Source organism: Herpailurus yagouaroundi, unplaced genomic scaffold (assembly GCF_014898765.1).
Source record: "Herpailurus yagouaroundi ecotype Mexico unplaced genomic scaffold, PumYag 188, whole genome shotgun sequence".
Classification (NCBI taxonomy): Eukaryota; Metazoa; Chordata; class Mammalia; order Carnivora; family Felidae; genus Herpailurus; species Herpailurus yagouaroundi.
Genome location: NW_024412419.1, coordinates 2,249,072 through 2,266,382, shown reverse-complemented (window position 1 = coordinate 2,266,382; position 17,311 = coordinate 2,249,072). Strand labels below are relative to the sequence as shown.

Here is a 17,311-nt window from a genome sequence, read left to right as displayed (position 1 = left end):
AAGCAAAGCAAAGCAAAGCAAAGCAAAGCAAAGCAAAGCAAAGCAAACGCACGCAAAGGCACGGACGGGGAGCACCAGTGCCTTACCCCTCCGGCCCGGGTACACTTGAGGGTAGTACTCATAATAGAGATCTGGCTGATCCAGGTTTCCAAAGGGCTCGAACTCCATTTCGGCGTTCTGGAAGAGGCCCAGCTTCACCAGTAGCGCCAGCCTCACAAACCAAAGCTGAAACACAAAACACAAGGGAAACGACAGGTTGCCTACGTGGGTCAAGTTCAGAAATCCCTGTTTACTACGAATTTGGCAGCAGAGCTTGATTTCCAGTGTATCCGAACAAAGGCCAAACTTTGTTTTTTTGCACATTTGCCTAACCGGTAAGAACAACATGAGTGATTTCGTCTAATCGTCTCAGTCAGACAATCCTGTCGGGCAGGAGAAGGAGTCCAGTGGGCGCGGGCGTGAAGGGAGGGCAGCTGTGGACAGAGCCCTGTCTGGGGAGGGCACTGAAGGGCAAGGAGTCAGGAGGGGCGCGTGTCAGAGAGGGCCGTGTGATGAGGGTGAGCGGTCAGCTCCGAGGGGCCGGAGGGAAATCAGCTCGCGTCCGTGCCATCGGGCCAGGAAGGCCAGAGTCGGCCGTACTGACGTGCAGTCTGGGCTACGAAAGCCCATCTTCGTCTCAGGGTTTTCTCAGTGGCACGAAAGGTCGGGCGCCTTCTGTGTCCCCACGTTTCGACCACCCAAAGGGGCCGTACCTGCAGCGAGTCTGCTGTGTGGCTGGTGGGCAGCCCGCTCTTGCCGTAGCCTTGGCCGTGGGCGGTGAGAAGGCGCCCGCACAGGTCGACCGCCGCCCTCCAGTTCCTGCAGCTCTGGAAGACACAGGGGATACGTGACCAAATCGCAGCCACTCGGACACACGGCACCTGCTGGGCTCGGGGCGGCTCCCGCCACCGCGGGCGAGGACAGTGAGGCCGGACGGCGGCAGGGACTGAGCGCAACGCCACTTGTCACCGCTGCGTGTGTAATTAGGCAAGAAGGACACCAAGCAAGAGATGAGCAAACCCTACAAATGTTAACACTGAACAACCGGCAGAACACGGGGAGGAGAACTCTTGTTGGAAAGCAACCCCCCCAAATCTAGAACACTGCTTTCCATTTTCATCCAGATAACTTCATTTTGTAACTTCCACAAATTTAAAGTTAGTAACTTAATTTTATGCTATGTGCCGGATACATTTATCTGTATCGGGAAGATCTGCGTGTGTCTACAAAACGAGTGGCTTCATATGCTAAATGTTTAATTCTATTTTACCAAGACGGAAAAAGATGGCTGATAGGGACGTGCCAGCCGATCAACCTGGACTTACTGTGTTTGTCTTTTGACCCCGAGGCAATGAAGACAGGAGGGCCAGCAGGCAAATGCAGGGGAACATGTTATCAGAGAGAATGTTCCGGCGTTTTAAGAAGCAAAAAGCGGACGCTCACTCCTATCTACGTATCTCCTCAGCGCAACAGGCGCCAACCAGCTTCGGACACAGCAGACGCACCCGGTCACGTGTGTGGCCGACAGATGTACAGACCAGGTCAGGCCCTGTGGGCAAAGAGCTGGCTGAGTGCACAGCCTTCCGTGCGTTCACCTCAGGATCCAGCGAGGAAGGCGGATACGAAACAAAGTGTTTTTCCGATGATCACTCAAGTGATTCTGCACGTACCCCAAGTGCTCTCTGAAGCAGGTGCCACGGTGCACGTCACCAGGTGGCCGGACTTAATGTCAGGGAACGGAAAGCTGCTGGAGCCAGATGTGAAGGAGGAACAGTGGGGTCTGGCAGGGGTAGGACCCTCCAGGCGAGGGGGAGACAGTGTGCGTGAGGGACCCCGGTCGATCCCGGGATCCCAACGGCAGGCACACAGGCAGTGAGAGTGCAGGTGTGGGCAAGAATGGGATGTCAGCAAGGAAGGCCTCAGGCCACGAGAGATCCAGATGCATCCTGAAGGGCTGGGGAGCCTCGGAAGGGCTCCGAGCAAGGGAATGGCACGATGCTGTTTAACGCACAGATACCGGAGCAGTCCCCCACCTCTCCAGGTACTGAGGCACGCACTGCCTCTGTGGGCACCCCACCCCTCCCAGGTGGAACCCCAAGTGGGGGTGAGGACCCAGAAAGCACGGGCCCGGCTGCTGATTCCGGACTCTCCTGATAGCAGCCCTGAGGGCCCCTCAGGTGGAAGTCTGGGCCGACGGGGGTGCTCCGACTGCTGGGGGAGAATCACAAGTGCGGCTGTATATTCTGGACTTGCAAATGGGAAAGCTATTCGGCCAAGTCCAAATCAGTTCTGTGTGCATTCTAAGCAGATCCTGTATGCAGGGGCAATTAATTATTGCTCTCTTCCCAACTGCCTCTATCACGCAGGCTGGCCTCTCCTGCTGGTGGCGTCAGATCTGAACTGAGTGCTCAGGGCAGTCCTCCCGGAAAATGACCCCAGTGAGGAGGGCAGGAGGGGAGCTCCAGTGGGCAAAGGCCTGGTGTGAGTGGGGGCTGTGGGGATACGAGCGACGGCAGGGAGGAGGCCGGTGCGGTAGGTAAGAGGGGGCCTGGCAGGGGAGGATGAGGGGCAGGCAGGGGCGGGCAGGGCAGGTGTGGTCAAGGGGCAGGTAAGGCCAGGCCAGCCTCTGGAGGCTTCCAAGGGCACCGGCAACACGTCAGGCTCACGTTCCAGAAACATCAGCCCCTGTGAGGATGACGCATGAACCTGAGGGGCGAAGCAGGTGTCGGTGAAGCCGGTGTCCAGGCCTGATGCTGGCGACCTGTGTATGGTCCACAGGCCCTATCCACGCGGTGCATGGTCTGGACACAGTTCTGGGACCCAGCCTCCTGCACGTGGTCCATGTTGTCTAAGGCCGGTTCTGGGCTCCCACGATGGAGGTGCGGTCACAGCCGAGCTGAGTGGCTGCCCCAGAGACTGAGGGGCCCCCCGAGCCTAAGATACTCCCAGGTGCCACCCAGGCCTGGCCACTGCCACTTCCAGGGAGACCGTGGACCACGTCCCCCTTATGACTGGTCCCGAGTGAGCAAGGCGGAGGAACAGAAACTTCTAGAGCCACTCGACAGAGTACTTACTTCTTGTCACGCACAGTGACAAAAGGGGGCTTGTACCCGGTACGTGTTTTTCATATTGTTAATGTAGACGGGATTTTACAGAAGCTTCGGTCTGGGGGGCACTTAGGTGGTTTAGTGGGTTGAGCATCTGACTCCTGATTTTGGCTCAGGTGATGATCTCGGGGTCACGGGATGCAGCCCGGCGTGGGGCTCTGTGCCGAGCGTGGAGTCTGCTTGGGATTCTCCCTACCTCTCCCTCCCTCCCGTGGCCCCTCTCCTCCTCTCCCCTGCTCACACCCTCTCTACAATTAAAGAAAAAAAAGGGTAAGTTTCAGTCTGCTGAAGATTGAAAAGTCCCAAGAAAATGCCTGTCCTTCCAAGCCTGAAAAGCACGGTTGCGGATGGCTTGTACTGGCGTGGGGGTGTGGACAAGGCCAAGGGACACAGCCGAGTGGCGACCTGACGCGGGGAGCGGGGCTGTAGGGTGGGTCTGAGAGCTGACGTGCCGCCCGAGGGCGGTGAAGCAGTCGTGGAGATGGGGAAGGCTGGCAAAGGTTAGAGCTCAGAATCCGGAATTCGGTTCCGACAACGCTGAATCTGAGGGCCTTTGAGACATTCACGAGGAAGAGGAAAACCAGCCGCTTCCGTGCGGGTCTGAGGTTAGGAAGAGAGGAGGGCACTGCCCCAGGGCAGTGCGGGGTCTGCACGTGCAGGGGGTGGCCGGGGGTGGGGGGAGGATGGGGGTCTGGGGTGCAGGGAGGGGACAGTCCTCAGGGCTCCGGAGGTGGCGGGCACGGCGGCAGCAGAATCACCGGTGGCCTCGCTGAGCGCTGGTGCGACGGGCAGATGGGGCAGGAAGTCGGACCGAGAGACATGGGTGGACCGCGGAGACGGGGGACCCCGTGAAGGTGAGGGAGGAGGCGAGGCGGTGCTGCCTGATCTGTGCCTGTTTGCAACTGAGTGGCGACGAGAAGGGTCTGGCTGCAGGGAGGCTGGCCACGTACTGGGAAGGACGATCCACAGCGCGAGGTCCCGCGAGTCGAGAGGGAAGGACTCTGGACGCACGTCTCAGCAGGCGCACGAGGTGCACGTCTGCGCCGGGAGCAAGGCTTCTGTCCCACGGCCTCCCGTTCTGCTCTGAGCTGGGGCGGGGGGGTCACTTGTCTGCTCCAGCCAGGAGCCAGGGAGGGCTGGAGGTTTGCAAGAGGCAGGGCCCGTTCAGAAAGGCCCGGGGAGCCACCAGAGAAGCCGAGCAGGCTGGATGGACTGCGGTGCTGAAGGTCCCGGCAGGCGGGCCATCACCTTCCCGCCAGTACGCGCACCCGGCTGGGGCGTGGCACTTGTCCCCGGGTGCCGTGGGCCCACGGAGACCTGGCGGCCCCACGTCAACAGGTGAGGGGAAGGGTGGCAGGGAGGAGAAGCAGGCAGACACCCGTTAGCTCCCACTGCCACCTGTGCGACCTCCGGCCGGCGGGGGACGCGCGCCCCGTCACCCGCTTGTCACCGCAGCCGGCCGCCCTGCGGGCGGAAACGAGGGCACGGTCTGTGATGCGGCTGGGACTGCCGTCCCTGCCAGGGAGCTGTCTGTGCTCTCATGCGTCACAGCTGTCACCCCGGCTTCTAGCGAGGAGGGGCTGCCGAGACCACCACCCCATCCCCGACTCAGACTCCAGCTTCGCGACGCCCCTCCCGCCCATTCCTGATTCGCCGGCACGCACGTGCCTGGGGGGAGACGGCCCCCCCAGGGGGACGGAATCCCGTTCTTGGGTGACAGCGATTAATGGACCTCCAAACATTAACCCCACCCGACAGAATCTTCCTCCTCAGTATTTTATTTCATGTGGGGTTGAGGGTGGAGGTGAGCAATTAGGAGAATATGTTGCAAAATGCTCCTCAGGGGCAACAATGAAAAGAGGGCTAAGAAACACCTGCTGTGGGATACAGTCTGTCTCATCCACTCTGCGTGCACATTAAACACAGCCCAGTGTCCAAGGTCACTTTAATAGTGACTGTGTCCCACTTCCCTCTAGGTAAGCTCTTGGGACAAAGGCCTTGTCTAGAGGACGCTTTTTAACTTTTAAAAGTATTCCTACGGTATCGTACCTATCATGTGCGTTTGTTACAAGAAATTATGAAATAGTAAATTCACGCAACTACAAAAAGGCAGTAAAAAAAGCCACACTAATAATGAGAGACACATAAATTATAACTTATTAGTGATTGATTTTCATTAGCCAAAAAACAAAGCAGCAGCAAATGCCATTGTTAGCCTAAGAAATGAGAAAAAATGATTTCTGAAGAAGATACAAGTCAGGACAGACAAGGAGACACTATGGCAGAGGCGTGTGCATATTGCTGGCAAATGTACACACGGTATCATCTTCCTGAAAAACAATGTATCAAGAGCCCCCAAACTGCCCATTCTCTGGGACGCCTGGGGGGCTCAGTCAGTTGAGCGTCTGACTCATAATTTCAGCCCTGGTCACGATCTCATGGTTGGTGAGTTTAAGCCCTACACTGGGCTCTGTGCTGACAGCATGGAGCCTGCTTGGGATTCTCTCTCTCTCTCTCTCTCTCTCTCTTTCTCTCGCTCTGCCCCTCCCTGCTCACACTCTCTTTCTCTCAAAATGAACATTAAAAAAACAAACTGCCCATACTCTGACCTCATTCTCCTCCCAGCATTTATCTTAAGGAAGTAATCATATATGTAGAGAAGATTTCTGTACAAGATGGTCCATCCCAGGATTATTTATAATAGCGTCAGATGATGCAGTTAGAAAATATTTGTAAAGACCCTTCAATATTGGACAATGTTTAAGAAATATTAATAAAAAGATACTAAAGTATAAAAAAGTAGAACATGAAGTTTTGTATAGCATATATATATACCTACATATGTATTCACATTCCCCACACAGACTTACTGTAGACATACACACAGTCAGATACGAAAATGTTAACTGACCATGGTTTTACTTCTCACTTTTTCAGAATTAAGAACACGCTGTTTGGGGGCCCCTGGGGGGCTCAGTCGGTGAAGCGGCCGACCTCGGCTCAGGTACAGTTTGTGGGTTCGAGCTCCGTGTCGGGCTCTGTGCTGACAGCTCGGAGCCTGGAGCCTGCTTGGGATTCTTTGTCTCCCTCTCTCTCTGCCCCTCCCCCCTTGTGCTCTCTCTCTCAAAAATAAGTATTAAAAAAAAAAAAAGGACATGCTGTTTGTAAAAAGAGGGAACAGAGGTTTGTGAATGAAAAAAAGGACAGGCCGCACACACAGCGGGCCATCGCACTCGTGGATGAGGCCGTTATGTTGTGGCCGTCTAGAAATGGCACACCTCTCCCTGTGTCCCACACACCGGGGACATGCTCACCCCATCCATTACCTAGAACTGTGCTTTATGCAGGAACAAAATCAATGCGTGTTGAAATCATACTGAAAAAAAAAATCAAGTATGGAGGTATAAGTTACGAAGTATGGCAGTTAACGCATGAGGAAAGAGGTATTTTCCCGGGGGAAAAAAGGGATTTCACTACAGTAGATAAGGAGCTGCCTGACACTGAACCACCCCCATGAGCTCCCACGTGATCTACTGATGGACCTCAGAGACACACAGAATCCGTGTGGGTGCAAAGATACATAAACGAGAAGATCTGATCCTGGATATTTACATATTTGTGAAACAAAGATGCGTTGCCCAGTAAAGACGCCTATCTTATTTGACGTCCACCATGCACAGATACCCACCACCAGTGAAACATTTAAACGTGTAATAAAATTATTTGCAAGCACTCTGTGAATACAGACTCTCCATAAATGATTAAAGCTAATAAAATGTACTGTATAAAAAGCCTTCGGCTCTTACTCTGGTTTTTCATACTAAGATGTGGTTTCTATATCCCAAACTGGATGACATTTATTAAAAATGAAGCCAAAACCTCTCACTTGATGATTCATTTTTTAGTAAATGGAAGTCTGTTAAAGCTTATTTATTTATTTTGAGAGCGAGCGAGCGCATGGCAAAAGGAGAGAGAGAGAGAATCCCGAGCAGCCTCCACATGGACAGCACGGAGCCCGACATGGGGCTCGGAAGTCATGACCTGAGCTGAAATACAGGGTTGGATGCTTTACCGATGGAGGTACCCAGCGCCCCCTAAGTGGGAATCTTTTAAAAAGTGGCTCCTTTCCTAACTGAAAATAGCAAGCACAAATGCCCCCATTACAGTTTCTCCCAATGTAACTGTCCCGCAGGTGGCTGAATACAGAAGCTGTACGAGGACACTCGTAGCTCCTAAGTGGGTCATTACTAGGCGAGGCCATTTTCTGACGAATGCTGACGGTCTATAGATGACGTGCACTAACATCTAAACGAACTTACACTAACCTGACGGCAAATTTTCCAGGGTTCAGAATGACATAACTCCTCAAGACGATGAAAAACAAAACAGCTTGGGCGGGGGGTTGGGGTGCCTCCCCACCACCTTCTTGGCAGCCTGTCTGAGTACAAGGAGCCTGGGAGAAAGGCAGGGGCCAGTCTGGACCCAGAACTTGCCAGCTGCACGAGGTCACCGCGATTCGGGACCAGAGGTGACGCGGCGTGGCTCCTTTCAGGACTAAGATGTGCATTATCTTCCGGTTTGAGAGTCACACATGCTAGCAGGGAAAGCAGAACAGTGAGGATGATCTTCCTCATATTACAACTTAAAAGGAAACAAACGAGGAGAGAACACAGAGAAGTGGTGAGACAAGTTTACCGTTTACAATCTGTATTTCCCCAAATACTTCTTTTTCATGATAAGAGAATATAAAGTATTTCTTTGTCTACACTTCAATTTAATTTGATATTTCAAGAAGATTTCCAGACAGGAATACTTTTGTTCACAGCAAGTGGGACCAACGAAGACCATAACTATCCTATCCACTGGGAGCCTGGTGGCAACGGGAGGCTGCTGACGGTCCCCAAGGGCTCCCGGAGAGCTGGACGAGGGGCCATCTGCACAGGTGTGGGCGAGGCCAGGACAGCCACGAAGGGACAGAGACGCGCCCAGGGCCAGGCAACAGAGGGACGCCCGGGTGGGAGGGGCCAGGCCCACAGGACCGCTGAGCCCACAGGAGGCCGCCCAGCCTGGACCCCTTCCGTCCCTCCGCCTGGCCGGCTCCCGCCGCCTCCCCCGCAAAGGGCAAGCGAGGAGGAGTGTCCCGGGGATGGCACCAAATGAGCCTGGTCAGCTCGGATTCTGCCACCAAACATAACTAGGTTTTTAGGGAGGGCTCTCCCAGACTGTGGGATCAGGGATGTCGTGGCTCGGGGACTGCCGGCTGGTCTCCCAAGCTGGCACGTTAAGGCAGCCTTCGCACTTTGTGTTCAGGGCTCCACACCGTTCTGGGGGTTTTCTCACGCTGATGAACGTGGCTCTCCTGCGTGGACTTCAGCTGTTCCAAGGCACTTAACTACGTAACATAACTTTCTTTGTCTTATTCAATAGTAAGGTTTTCAACAGCAGTTTTGGCTAATTCAAACAGTGCAGCAACAAACATTCTCGAATATGTCCTGTTAAGCACAGGTGCAAGAGTTTCTCTGAAGTACAGAATCAGAGGGGGGAATGTGGGGTCCGAGGTGCTGCACAGCGTTGATCTGATCAGCTCCCGTTACGTTGCTCTGCAAAGCGGGCCTTCCAGCTCGCGCCCGCAAGGACACAGGCCGCCTCCTGCACCCTGGCGGACGCCCGGTGCTGCCGTGTCGATGCGGCTGAAATGTACGACCCTCCTGTTGGACTCACGTTTGTGATTCCCAATGAAGATGAGCACCTTTTCCAAGTTTATGGGCTGTCTGGTTTCTGCGAACTGCCTCCTCCTATCATGTGCCCATTTTTCTACTGGGCTGTTTTCAATTCTTAGTCATTGGAGGAAGGTCTTAATATCTATTTCAAACATCTTCTCTCATTCTTGGACTCACTTTTTAATACTCTTCATGGTGTTTTTGTTGTACACAGGTTTTAAAGTAGTCAAATTAAAATAAAATAAAATAAAGTAGTCAAATTTATCCATTTCCCCCTAAAAGTTTTAAGAAATGCTTTTCTATCCTGCATCATTAAGAGTCTCCTCAATTTTCTGGAATTTAACAAATTTTGTTTTAATTTCTTTGGAATTAATTTTTGAGTGTGCTGAGAAATAAAGATCTTTGTAATTCTTCCCTTTGGAATACCTCACTAATTGCGTGCGAACGCCGACTCACTCCGCCTTTCCCTAACAACCTGTAACACGGCTCCCTCCACACAAGTGTGTGTTGGGGCCCCGCCCTGTGCCGAGGCAGGTCCGTGTTCCCTTTCCAGGATCACTCTCCTCCAGCGTCTGTCCCTGCACACGTTCCAAGTACAAGGCCTAGGGGACATATCCCTGTTCATGCACACCAGGCGTGTGCACACGCGCGTGGGCGGTTTATTTCTTCCAGCCTCGAGAGAGCATGGCCTTCAGCTGGACTGGCCTTACAGGTGATGGGGACCTAGCAGGGCTGGCCCGTGCTGCCCTCCTTCCAGCATCCTGCGTAGCTCTGGGCAGCCTGACCACTGAGCCGGGGGGGGGGGGGGGGGGGGGCTGGAGGAAGGGGAGAAGAGGGTTCTTCGAAGGACGGGCCAGGACGACCCAGCGCAGTGCCGAGTTCTAATGGCAGGTGCCCCCTTGCTTCAAAACGCCGGGACCTCCCCTCAGCAACCTGTGAGCCACGACTGGGGATCACACGTGGCCTGCGATTTGAGATTACAATTTTGTATTTTCTCACCGTGCTTCTGGCTATTTTGATCTCATTCCTTTCCTCCTTCTAGTCCCCTTCCTGGAGATCCTCCTCCATTCTCATTATGAGATGTCAAAAGCGTTTGGTGAAGAAATGGTTTTTATAACTACAATTTAAAACATGGGGCGCCTGGGTGGCGCCGTCGGTTGAGCGTCCGACTTCAGCCGGGTCGCGATCTCGCGTGATCTCCCGTGATCTCGCGTGAGTTCGAGCCCCGCGTCGGGCTCTGGGCTGATGGCTCGGAGCCTGGAGCCTGTTTCCGATTCTGTGTCTCCCTCTCTCTCTGCCCCTCCCCCGTTCATGCTCTGTCTCTCTCTGTCCCAAAAATAAATAAACGTTGGAAAAAAAAAATAAAAAAAAAATAAATAAAACATACCCTGTAAAACTTTAAGTTCTTACAAAAATCTCATCATTACTGTAAATGATGTGTAGGACTCTGACAACAAGGTCAGTTTGATATGAGAAAGAGATCTAAATTTAAATAAATGTTCCTTTTTTTTTTTTTAACGCTAGAAAATAAGATATACTCTTTTTGAAAAACTGAACACAGGAATTCGATGACTTCTAAAAGATGAGAAAAATAGTCCAATAAAAGTCACTCAAGTAACTAACAGTATGTACATAACTTTCCCATCTATGACTCAAAAGGAATCATTAACTCTGTATATGATACTATTACAGGGATTAAAATGTCCTCCACAGGCTATGACATTCATTTCCCTGTAAATTACAGTCTTAAAATGCACGGACGTTACTTAGGAAAATACATCTTGAAACTCTTTCCTAGTCTTGATGATGAGAGGAATTACTTTAGGACACAATTAAAATACCAGGGCAAGGTAATGACTGTTTTTAAGTATTAAAAAATTTTTTTTTTTTAGAGAGAGAGGGAGAGAAAGAATCCCAAGCAGGCTCCACACTCAGCATGGAGTCTGATGCAGGGCTCGATCCCACAACTCTGGGATCATGACCTGAGCTGAAGTCAAGAGTCGGACACTCAACCAACTGAGCCACCCCAGCAACCCCCCCACCCTTTTTAAAAATACATACATATTTTTTGGTAATAAGTTTTTATAAATACATTTTCCACCTTAAATAGTTCTCCTTGTTAGGACTATAATAAAATCTCTCCTGGCTTTAAGTATTTTCAATGTACGAAAAGACCCCAAACCACTGTACCTACTTATTTATTTATTTCTTAAGAAAAAAATTTTTTAATGTTTACTTTTGAGAGAAACAGAGACAGAATGCGAGTGGGTTAGGGGCAGAGAGGGGGGAGACACAGAATTCGAAGCAGGCTCCAGGCTCTGAGCTGTCAGCACAGAGCCCGACGCGGGGCTTGAACTCACAGACCGCGAGATCATGACCTGAGCCGAAGTCGGAGGCTCAACCGACTGGGCCACTCAGGCGCCCCCCACTGTACATATTTATCAACAGCAGAAACAATCACAGCAGGTAACGAGATTGCCAGTGGAACAAACTGGTCACGATGACTGTGCCCAGTTCCAGGTATACTTTTCTAACTGGTCATTACAGGGGCGCCCGGCTGGCTCTGTTGGGAGAGCGTGCGATTCTTGGTCTCAGAGTCATGAGTTCAAGCCCTGTATGTGGAGTAGCGTTTACTTAAAACACAAACTGGTCAACACCAGGTGACACTCCTAGTGCGGCCTGTCGCTCATGACGATGTCTTACAGCGGCTGCTTCCAGGCCGGTCAAGGCCAAGACAAGAACCCAACAATGCAAGAACCTCTTCGTTCGGCCCCGGAAATGCTCACCTGTCAAGACCTGTGACTTCATTAACAAACGATAAAGTGTGCAGATATTTAAAAAGTCGTTTCCCCTCCCTTTCAAAAACAGAGTGGCTCCACGTCTTTCCTTCCCAAAGCTTCTTAGCATAGGAATAATTCCAGAATCACATCAGTAAAAGAAACCCAATAAGGCATTTGATTTACACTTACTAAGAAATTAGATTCTAATTGCTTTATATGTAAAATATCTGCTGACCACCCAAACAAGTGATTCTTACTTGCCTTTCAGGGGACACATACTTCTGTACACGTGATAGAAGATGTGCAACAAAGAGGCAATTGTGGGGGCATGCGATTCCCAGGGGTTCAAAGACCGCCAGAAGCATCTACCCATCCATGTTAAAATGCCTGCAGCTCAGAGAGTTTCCTACTACTATTTTCCTGTTAATACCTGGGACTACATCTCTACCTGGATAGTTGCATGAGTTCACTCCTGTTAAGGAACAAGGACTTCTGTGTGCATTTGTGGTGAACCCACCCATTCAACAATAAACCTTTTAAGCCAAGTGGAGACGACGGAGTGTTTTAAAAAAGCAGCATAAAATTATTTCTCTCTAGTTACTATATTTGATGAAGCATATTTATTTATTTATTTTTTTAAGTTTTTTTTTCAACATTTATTTATTTTTGGGACAGAGAGAGACAGAGCATGAACAGGGGAGGGGCAGAGAGAAAGGGAGACTCAGAATCAGAAACAGGCTCCAGGCTCTGAGCCATCAGCCCAGAGCCTGACGCGGGGCTCGAACTCACGGACCGCGAGATCGTGACCTGGCTGAAGTCGGACGCTTAACCGACTGCGCCACCCAGGCGCCCCTGATGAAGCATATTTAATCAAAGTATATGTTGCTTCGAGTAATTTGATCGTCTAAAATAATAGCTTTTTAACTAATTAAAAGTATGTTTGTGGGACGCTTTTGGCTGCACAGAACTGGTATCTAATTCAACAAAATTTTATTTCCATGCAAGGGCTCTAGGTAATACATCCGGAGTAAGTGACTCTAAGGAAAATATGACGAAGGAAGGAAGGAAGGCAGGACTTATAAAAAACAATTTCGAAACCAAACACGTCATAACTTACGATTAGCTGCTTCAACCCGACAAAAGTCTGCTCCACGGACTCAGCATTTAAGACCCGCCTCTTCGCCGCGGCTCTCTCACCCAGGAAGCGAAGCATCAGGTCTTTAACTGCATCCCCCTTGAAGGAATGGAAGAAAGATATGTCAAGACAATAAAATGTTAATTAAACTCAGCTAACCAGAACCCATAACTAAATGAGATTCCTCTTCTCTCCAACGGTGTATGGAGGTTAAAACGTGCCTACAGTAGTAACATTTCAGCTGCCCAGATGCTGAAGCATCACAGCCTTTGATCAAATGTGTATTTTAGATCTGCCCTTGCGGAGAAGCGGTAAATCCCCACCCCCTGTGGCAGGCCGACGGGAGACATACCACGCCAGGAGGAGGGCATCACGTGGGCTCCCGAGGGGTGAAGAGACATCACAGGGGACAAAGGGCCGGGTCCGCGCGGAGGTGGGCTGGCCTCGGCAACGTGCCAGTTTGCCTGGGTCTCTGGGAAGGCCTCTGGGACCCGGCTAGAGACATCATTCGTGGCCTGGGTGCCCCTCCCTCCAGGGCTAAGTGCACCCCAGGCCCGAGGAAGTGAGAAGAGTCCCCCCGCCCTCAGGTCCTTCAGCAGCCGTTCAGCCAGGCCCCCTGCTTACAGGAGGGTGCTGTCTGCCAGAAAAGGGCCCCACGGGCCTCTGCGACCCGATCCCCAGTGAGACGCCCCACAGACAGGGCGGAGGGGTGCAGGTGGAACCCGATGGCTGGCGAGGGTGTGGGGGAAAGGGAAGCCCAGCGCACAGCTGCTGGGACCTAGGACTCCGCAGCCGCCATGGAGAACAGCGTGGGGTTCCTCCAGAAGTTACACATACAGCCACCTTACGGCCTGGCGGTTCCACTTCCGGGCATTGGTCCCAAGGAAACAAAAACACCAACTTGAGAAGATGTCTGTGGGGCGCCTGGGTGCAGGGCCGGCTGAGCGGCCGACCTCGGCTCAGGTCACGATCCCAGGGCTCGGGAGTCTGAGCCTCGCACTGGGCTCTGCGCTGTCAGCGTGGAGCCTGCTTGAGATCCTCTCCCTCTCCTTTTCTCTCCCCATCTCTCTGTCTTTGCCCCTCCCCTGCTTGTGCTCTCTCTCAAAAGTAAACATTAAAAAATAAAACAAAGGGGTGCCTGGGTAGCTCAGTCGGTTAAGCGTCTGGCTTCAGCTCAGGTCATGATCTCGCAGTCCATGAGTTCAAGTCCCGAGTCGGGCTCTGTGCTGACGGCAGGGAGCCTGTTGGGGCTTCCCTGTCTCCCTCTTTCTCTGCCCCACCCCCGCTCACCATCTTTCTCTCTCTCAAAATAATAAAACATTTAAAAAGAAAAAAGGAGGGGCGTCTGGGTGGCTCAGTCGGTTAAGCATCCGACTTCGCCTTAGGTCTTGATATCTTGGGCTGTGAGTTCAAGCCCCGAGTCAGGCTCTGTGCTGACAGCTCAGAGCCTGGAGCCTGTTTCAGATTCTGTGTCTCCCTCTCTCTGTCTCTCCCCCGTTCATGCTCTGTCTCTCTCTGTCTCAAAAATAAATAAACATTAAAAAACTAAAAATAAAATAAAATAAAATACACCCCTGCTTAAAAAAAAAAAGAGATGTCTGCACCTGCATGTTCATAGTGGTGTTATTTCCCCCAGTGAAGACGTGGAAACAACCCATGTGTCATGGACGGATGAAGAGGGAAAGAGGAGGGGGTGTATTTGCACACGGCCACAGTTCTCAGCCATGAGAGGAGAAGGAAATCTTGACATGTTTCCACATGGATGGACCCTGAGGGCATTATGCTAAATGAGATAAGTCAGACGGAGAGACAAGTCCTGTATGATCGTGATCACTTACAGGTGGAATCACAAAAACACAAAAACCGAAGCAGCAAAGCAGCTTCTAGGTACACAGAACACACTGGTGGTCGCCAGAGGCAGGGGTGGGGAGTGGGGGCGGGCCAAATGGGACAGGTGGTCAGGTGCTAGAAACTTTCCATCACCACACAACCAGGGCGCGGGGATTAACGGACGGTGCGGAGCCGGAAGGAACCAGACAGTGGCGTGTACTTGCAAAGTTCTCATCACAAAAAAAATACTGCCGTAACCGTGGAAGGTGGCGGATGTAAACCAGACCGACTGTGATCGTTTCACGATACGGACAAATAGTGACTCGAGTTACACACTTGAAACTAAGACACTGTGTCAGTTATTCCTAGATAGAAAAATAAATTTTCAAAAGAGAGGAAAAAACATAAAGGGAAGATGGAAGGGGGAGGGGCCGAGGAGACAGTGGTTTGGCCAGGCCAGGAGGGGAAGGATTCCCAAGGCTGCAATGACCATGGAGACGTCCGACCTGGGGGAGGTGTGCAGGAGGACAAGACTAAAACCTCTCCGTCTCGGTGAGCTGATGCTAATGGCGCAGGGGAGCACCGAGAGCACACAGGGACTGAGGACGGAGAGGAAGTCAGTGTGCACACCCTACAACTGCCCAGGTCCTTCCTACTGTCTCCCTACCCTCGGTGTGCGCCAGCAAGGGTAATCTTTCATTATCGTTCCAGATGGCGACACTTCAAAGGCACCACCGTGCGGGCGATGTGTGCAGGGGTCTGTGGCTGCCCTTCCCCCATTAAGGGGGAGGGTGGCTTTGGCGGGGTTCCAGGTCACGTGTCTGGTTGTGGCCCCGGGCGCCGAGCCACCCCTCCTGCATACACAGGGGCAAAGATGGAGAAGCGGCAGTATTAAGGTTTTCTGCCTTCAGACAGTGAGGCTGAATGCCTCCCATGCTGCAGCCACAGAGGTGGCTAACTGGTCTAGAGGGACAATTACAGGGCAGAATGAAAGGAGCTCAGCCAGATGGCTCCATAAAGCTTTGCAGGAACGTGACTCTGTCTGGGCCAGAGGAGCTGTGAGCCAGGAAAGGGCCACTTTGCATCCTGATGCTGCAGAGGAGGGCCATGTTAACCCCTTCATCCCTGCAATGGCCTCCGTTAACTAGACCACGCTGCAAAATCTTCTCCCCGTGAAATACTCTGTTGGTTGACATTTCGGCTGGCACAGGAAGTTCCTGGGACGTGAGCATCTGTGTGACAAACATATCGCACCCACGAGAGCCCAGGGGTGTGCCTGCTGGTGCTGTCACTAAGTGGAGGGGATCACGGCACAGGGGCCACGGCCCCTAACTGCACGTCCTCCTGCGGTCACTGGAGAGAGGGGTGCAAGCTTCCCCCGCTTCGGGCTTTCGTCAGAGCCATGCCGCTGCACCTGAGACAGGGCCGCTTCAAATCGGCAAACTTGTAGGTGAGGGACTAGTGCACCCAAGGCCAGGGCAGGGAATGTGAAGAGACAGCAGGGGAACAAGCCAGGACTCAGGCAGGCGACGGGGAGGATGCCTGTTCCCCACCGTTGTACGTGTCGTGCAGAGCAGCGGCTGATTTCTGCTCACAGATGGCTGCGGGCCATCACGCCTCCTGCAGAGAGGGGACAGTTCAGCAGTCCCTCCTGGATTCTAGTGGACAAAGACGAAATGCAAGCCAGGGCAGCCGACTCAAGAGTACAGGCTTTCCTGTCTGGGACACCTGAAGACACAATGGCCGTGGGGCAGCGGTGCTGGAAAGGGAGCGGCCCCTGCGCCCGACCCAGCACACACGGAGCTCTGTGCATGGCTCCAGGGGACCGGCTCTGGAGCCTTCTGTCCTCCCGCTCCGGTATGTGTTCCCTCCCGGGGTAAGCAAAACCACCCAACGAACAACATCACACACACAAAAGTAAACAAAACCCCAAACTGGTGGGAAATGGAAAACAGTGCAGCCACTGCAAGACGGTTTGGACACTTCTCACAGAGTGGAACACAGGCTGCCACGTGACGAGCGCTCCCGCTCCTCGGCGCGAGGTACGCACTCAAGAGAAAAGGAAATGGGTCCACACAGAAACCTGCTCTCGGGTGTTCAGAAGGAGCAGTGCTCATAACAGCCAAAAAGTGAAAAGAAGTCAAAGGTTCATCAGGGGATGAATGGGTAGGTAAAGCGTGAACAGTCATAACCTGGAACACTATCCGACGATAAAAAGGAACGGCGTCCCGTCCGTGCCACAAAACGGACGACTCTTGAAGACGTCATCCGAGTGAAAGAAGCCAGTCAGGAAGGACCATGTGTCGTGGGATCCCATTTGCAGGAAACGTCTAGAACAGGAGAATCTGTAGAGACAGAGATCAGCGCTTGCCCGGAGCTGGGCTGGGGCGGGGGAGACGGGAAGAGAGGGCGAAAGCATTTGGGCTTCTATTCGGGAGACACAAACGTTGCGAACACCGGTGGTGATGGCTGCATGATCCTCTCAGCAGGCTAAAAACCAGCGAACCATGAGAAGTGTGAACCGTGTGGCATGTGAACTGTATTTCCACACAGCTGTAGAATCAAAACCAAATCTACCCCTCTTTTCTTTTCTTGTGAGGCCCTAAACAAATCGGCATTTGAGAGATGCTTTTCCAGGGAAAGCAGTCTGACACTGTCACAGAGCGGCTTGCACCGGCCTCTCCAGATCTTCCGCACGGA

At 52.3% G+C, this 17,311-nt stretch overlaps 1 protein-coding gene across 1 annotated transcript in view; it reads right to left on the bottom strand.

Moving 5' to 3' along the window:
* The window catches only part of TRAPPC12 (trafficking protein particle complex subunit 12), an 82,371-nt gene that overhangs the window by 49,567 nt on the left and 15,493 nt on the right, over nt 1-17,311 (bottom strand). Inside the window, exons 3-5 of the mRNA XM_040495961.1 lie at nt 12,764-12,880; nt 753-866; nt 87-225 (exon numbers count right to left, since the gene is read on the bottom strand). Coding sequence (XP_040351895.1) covers nt 87-225; nt 753-866; nt 12,764-12,880 — 370 coding nt within the window. The remainder of the gene's footprint in view (nt 1-86; nt 226-752; nt 867-12,763; nt 12,881-17,311) is intronic.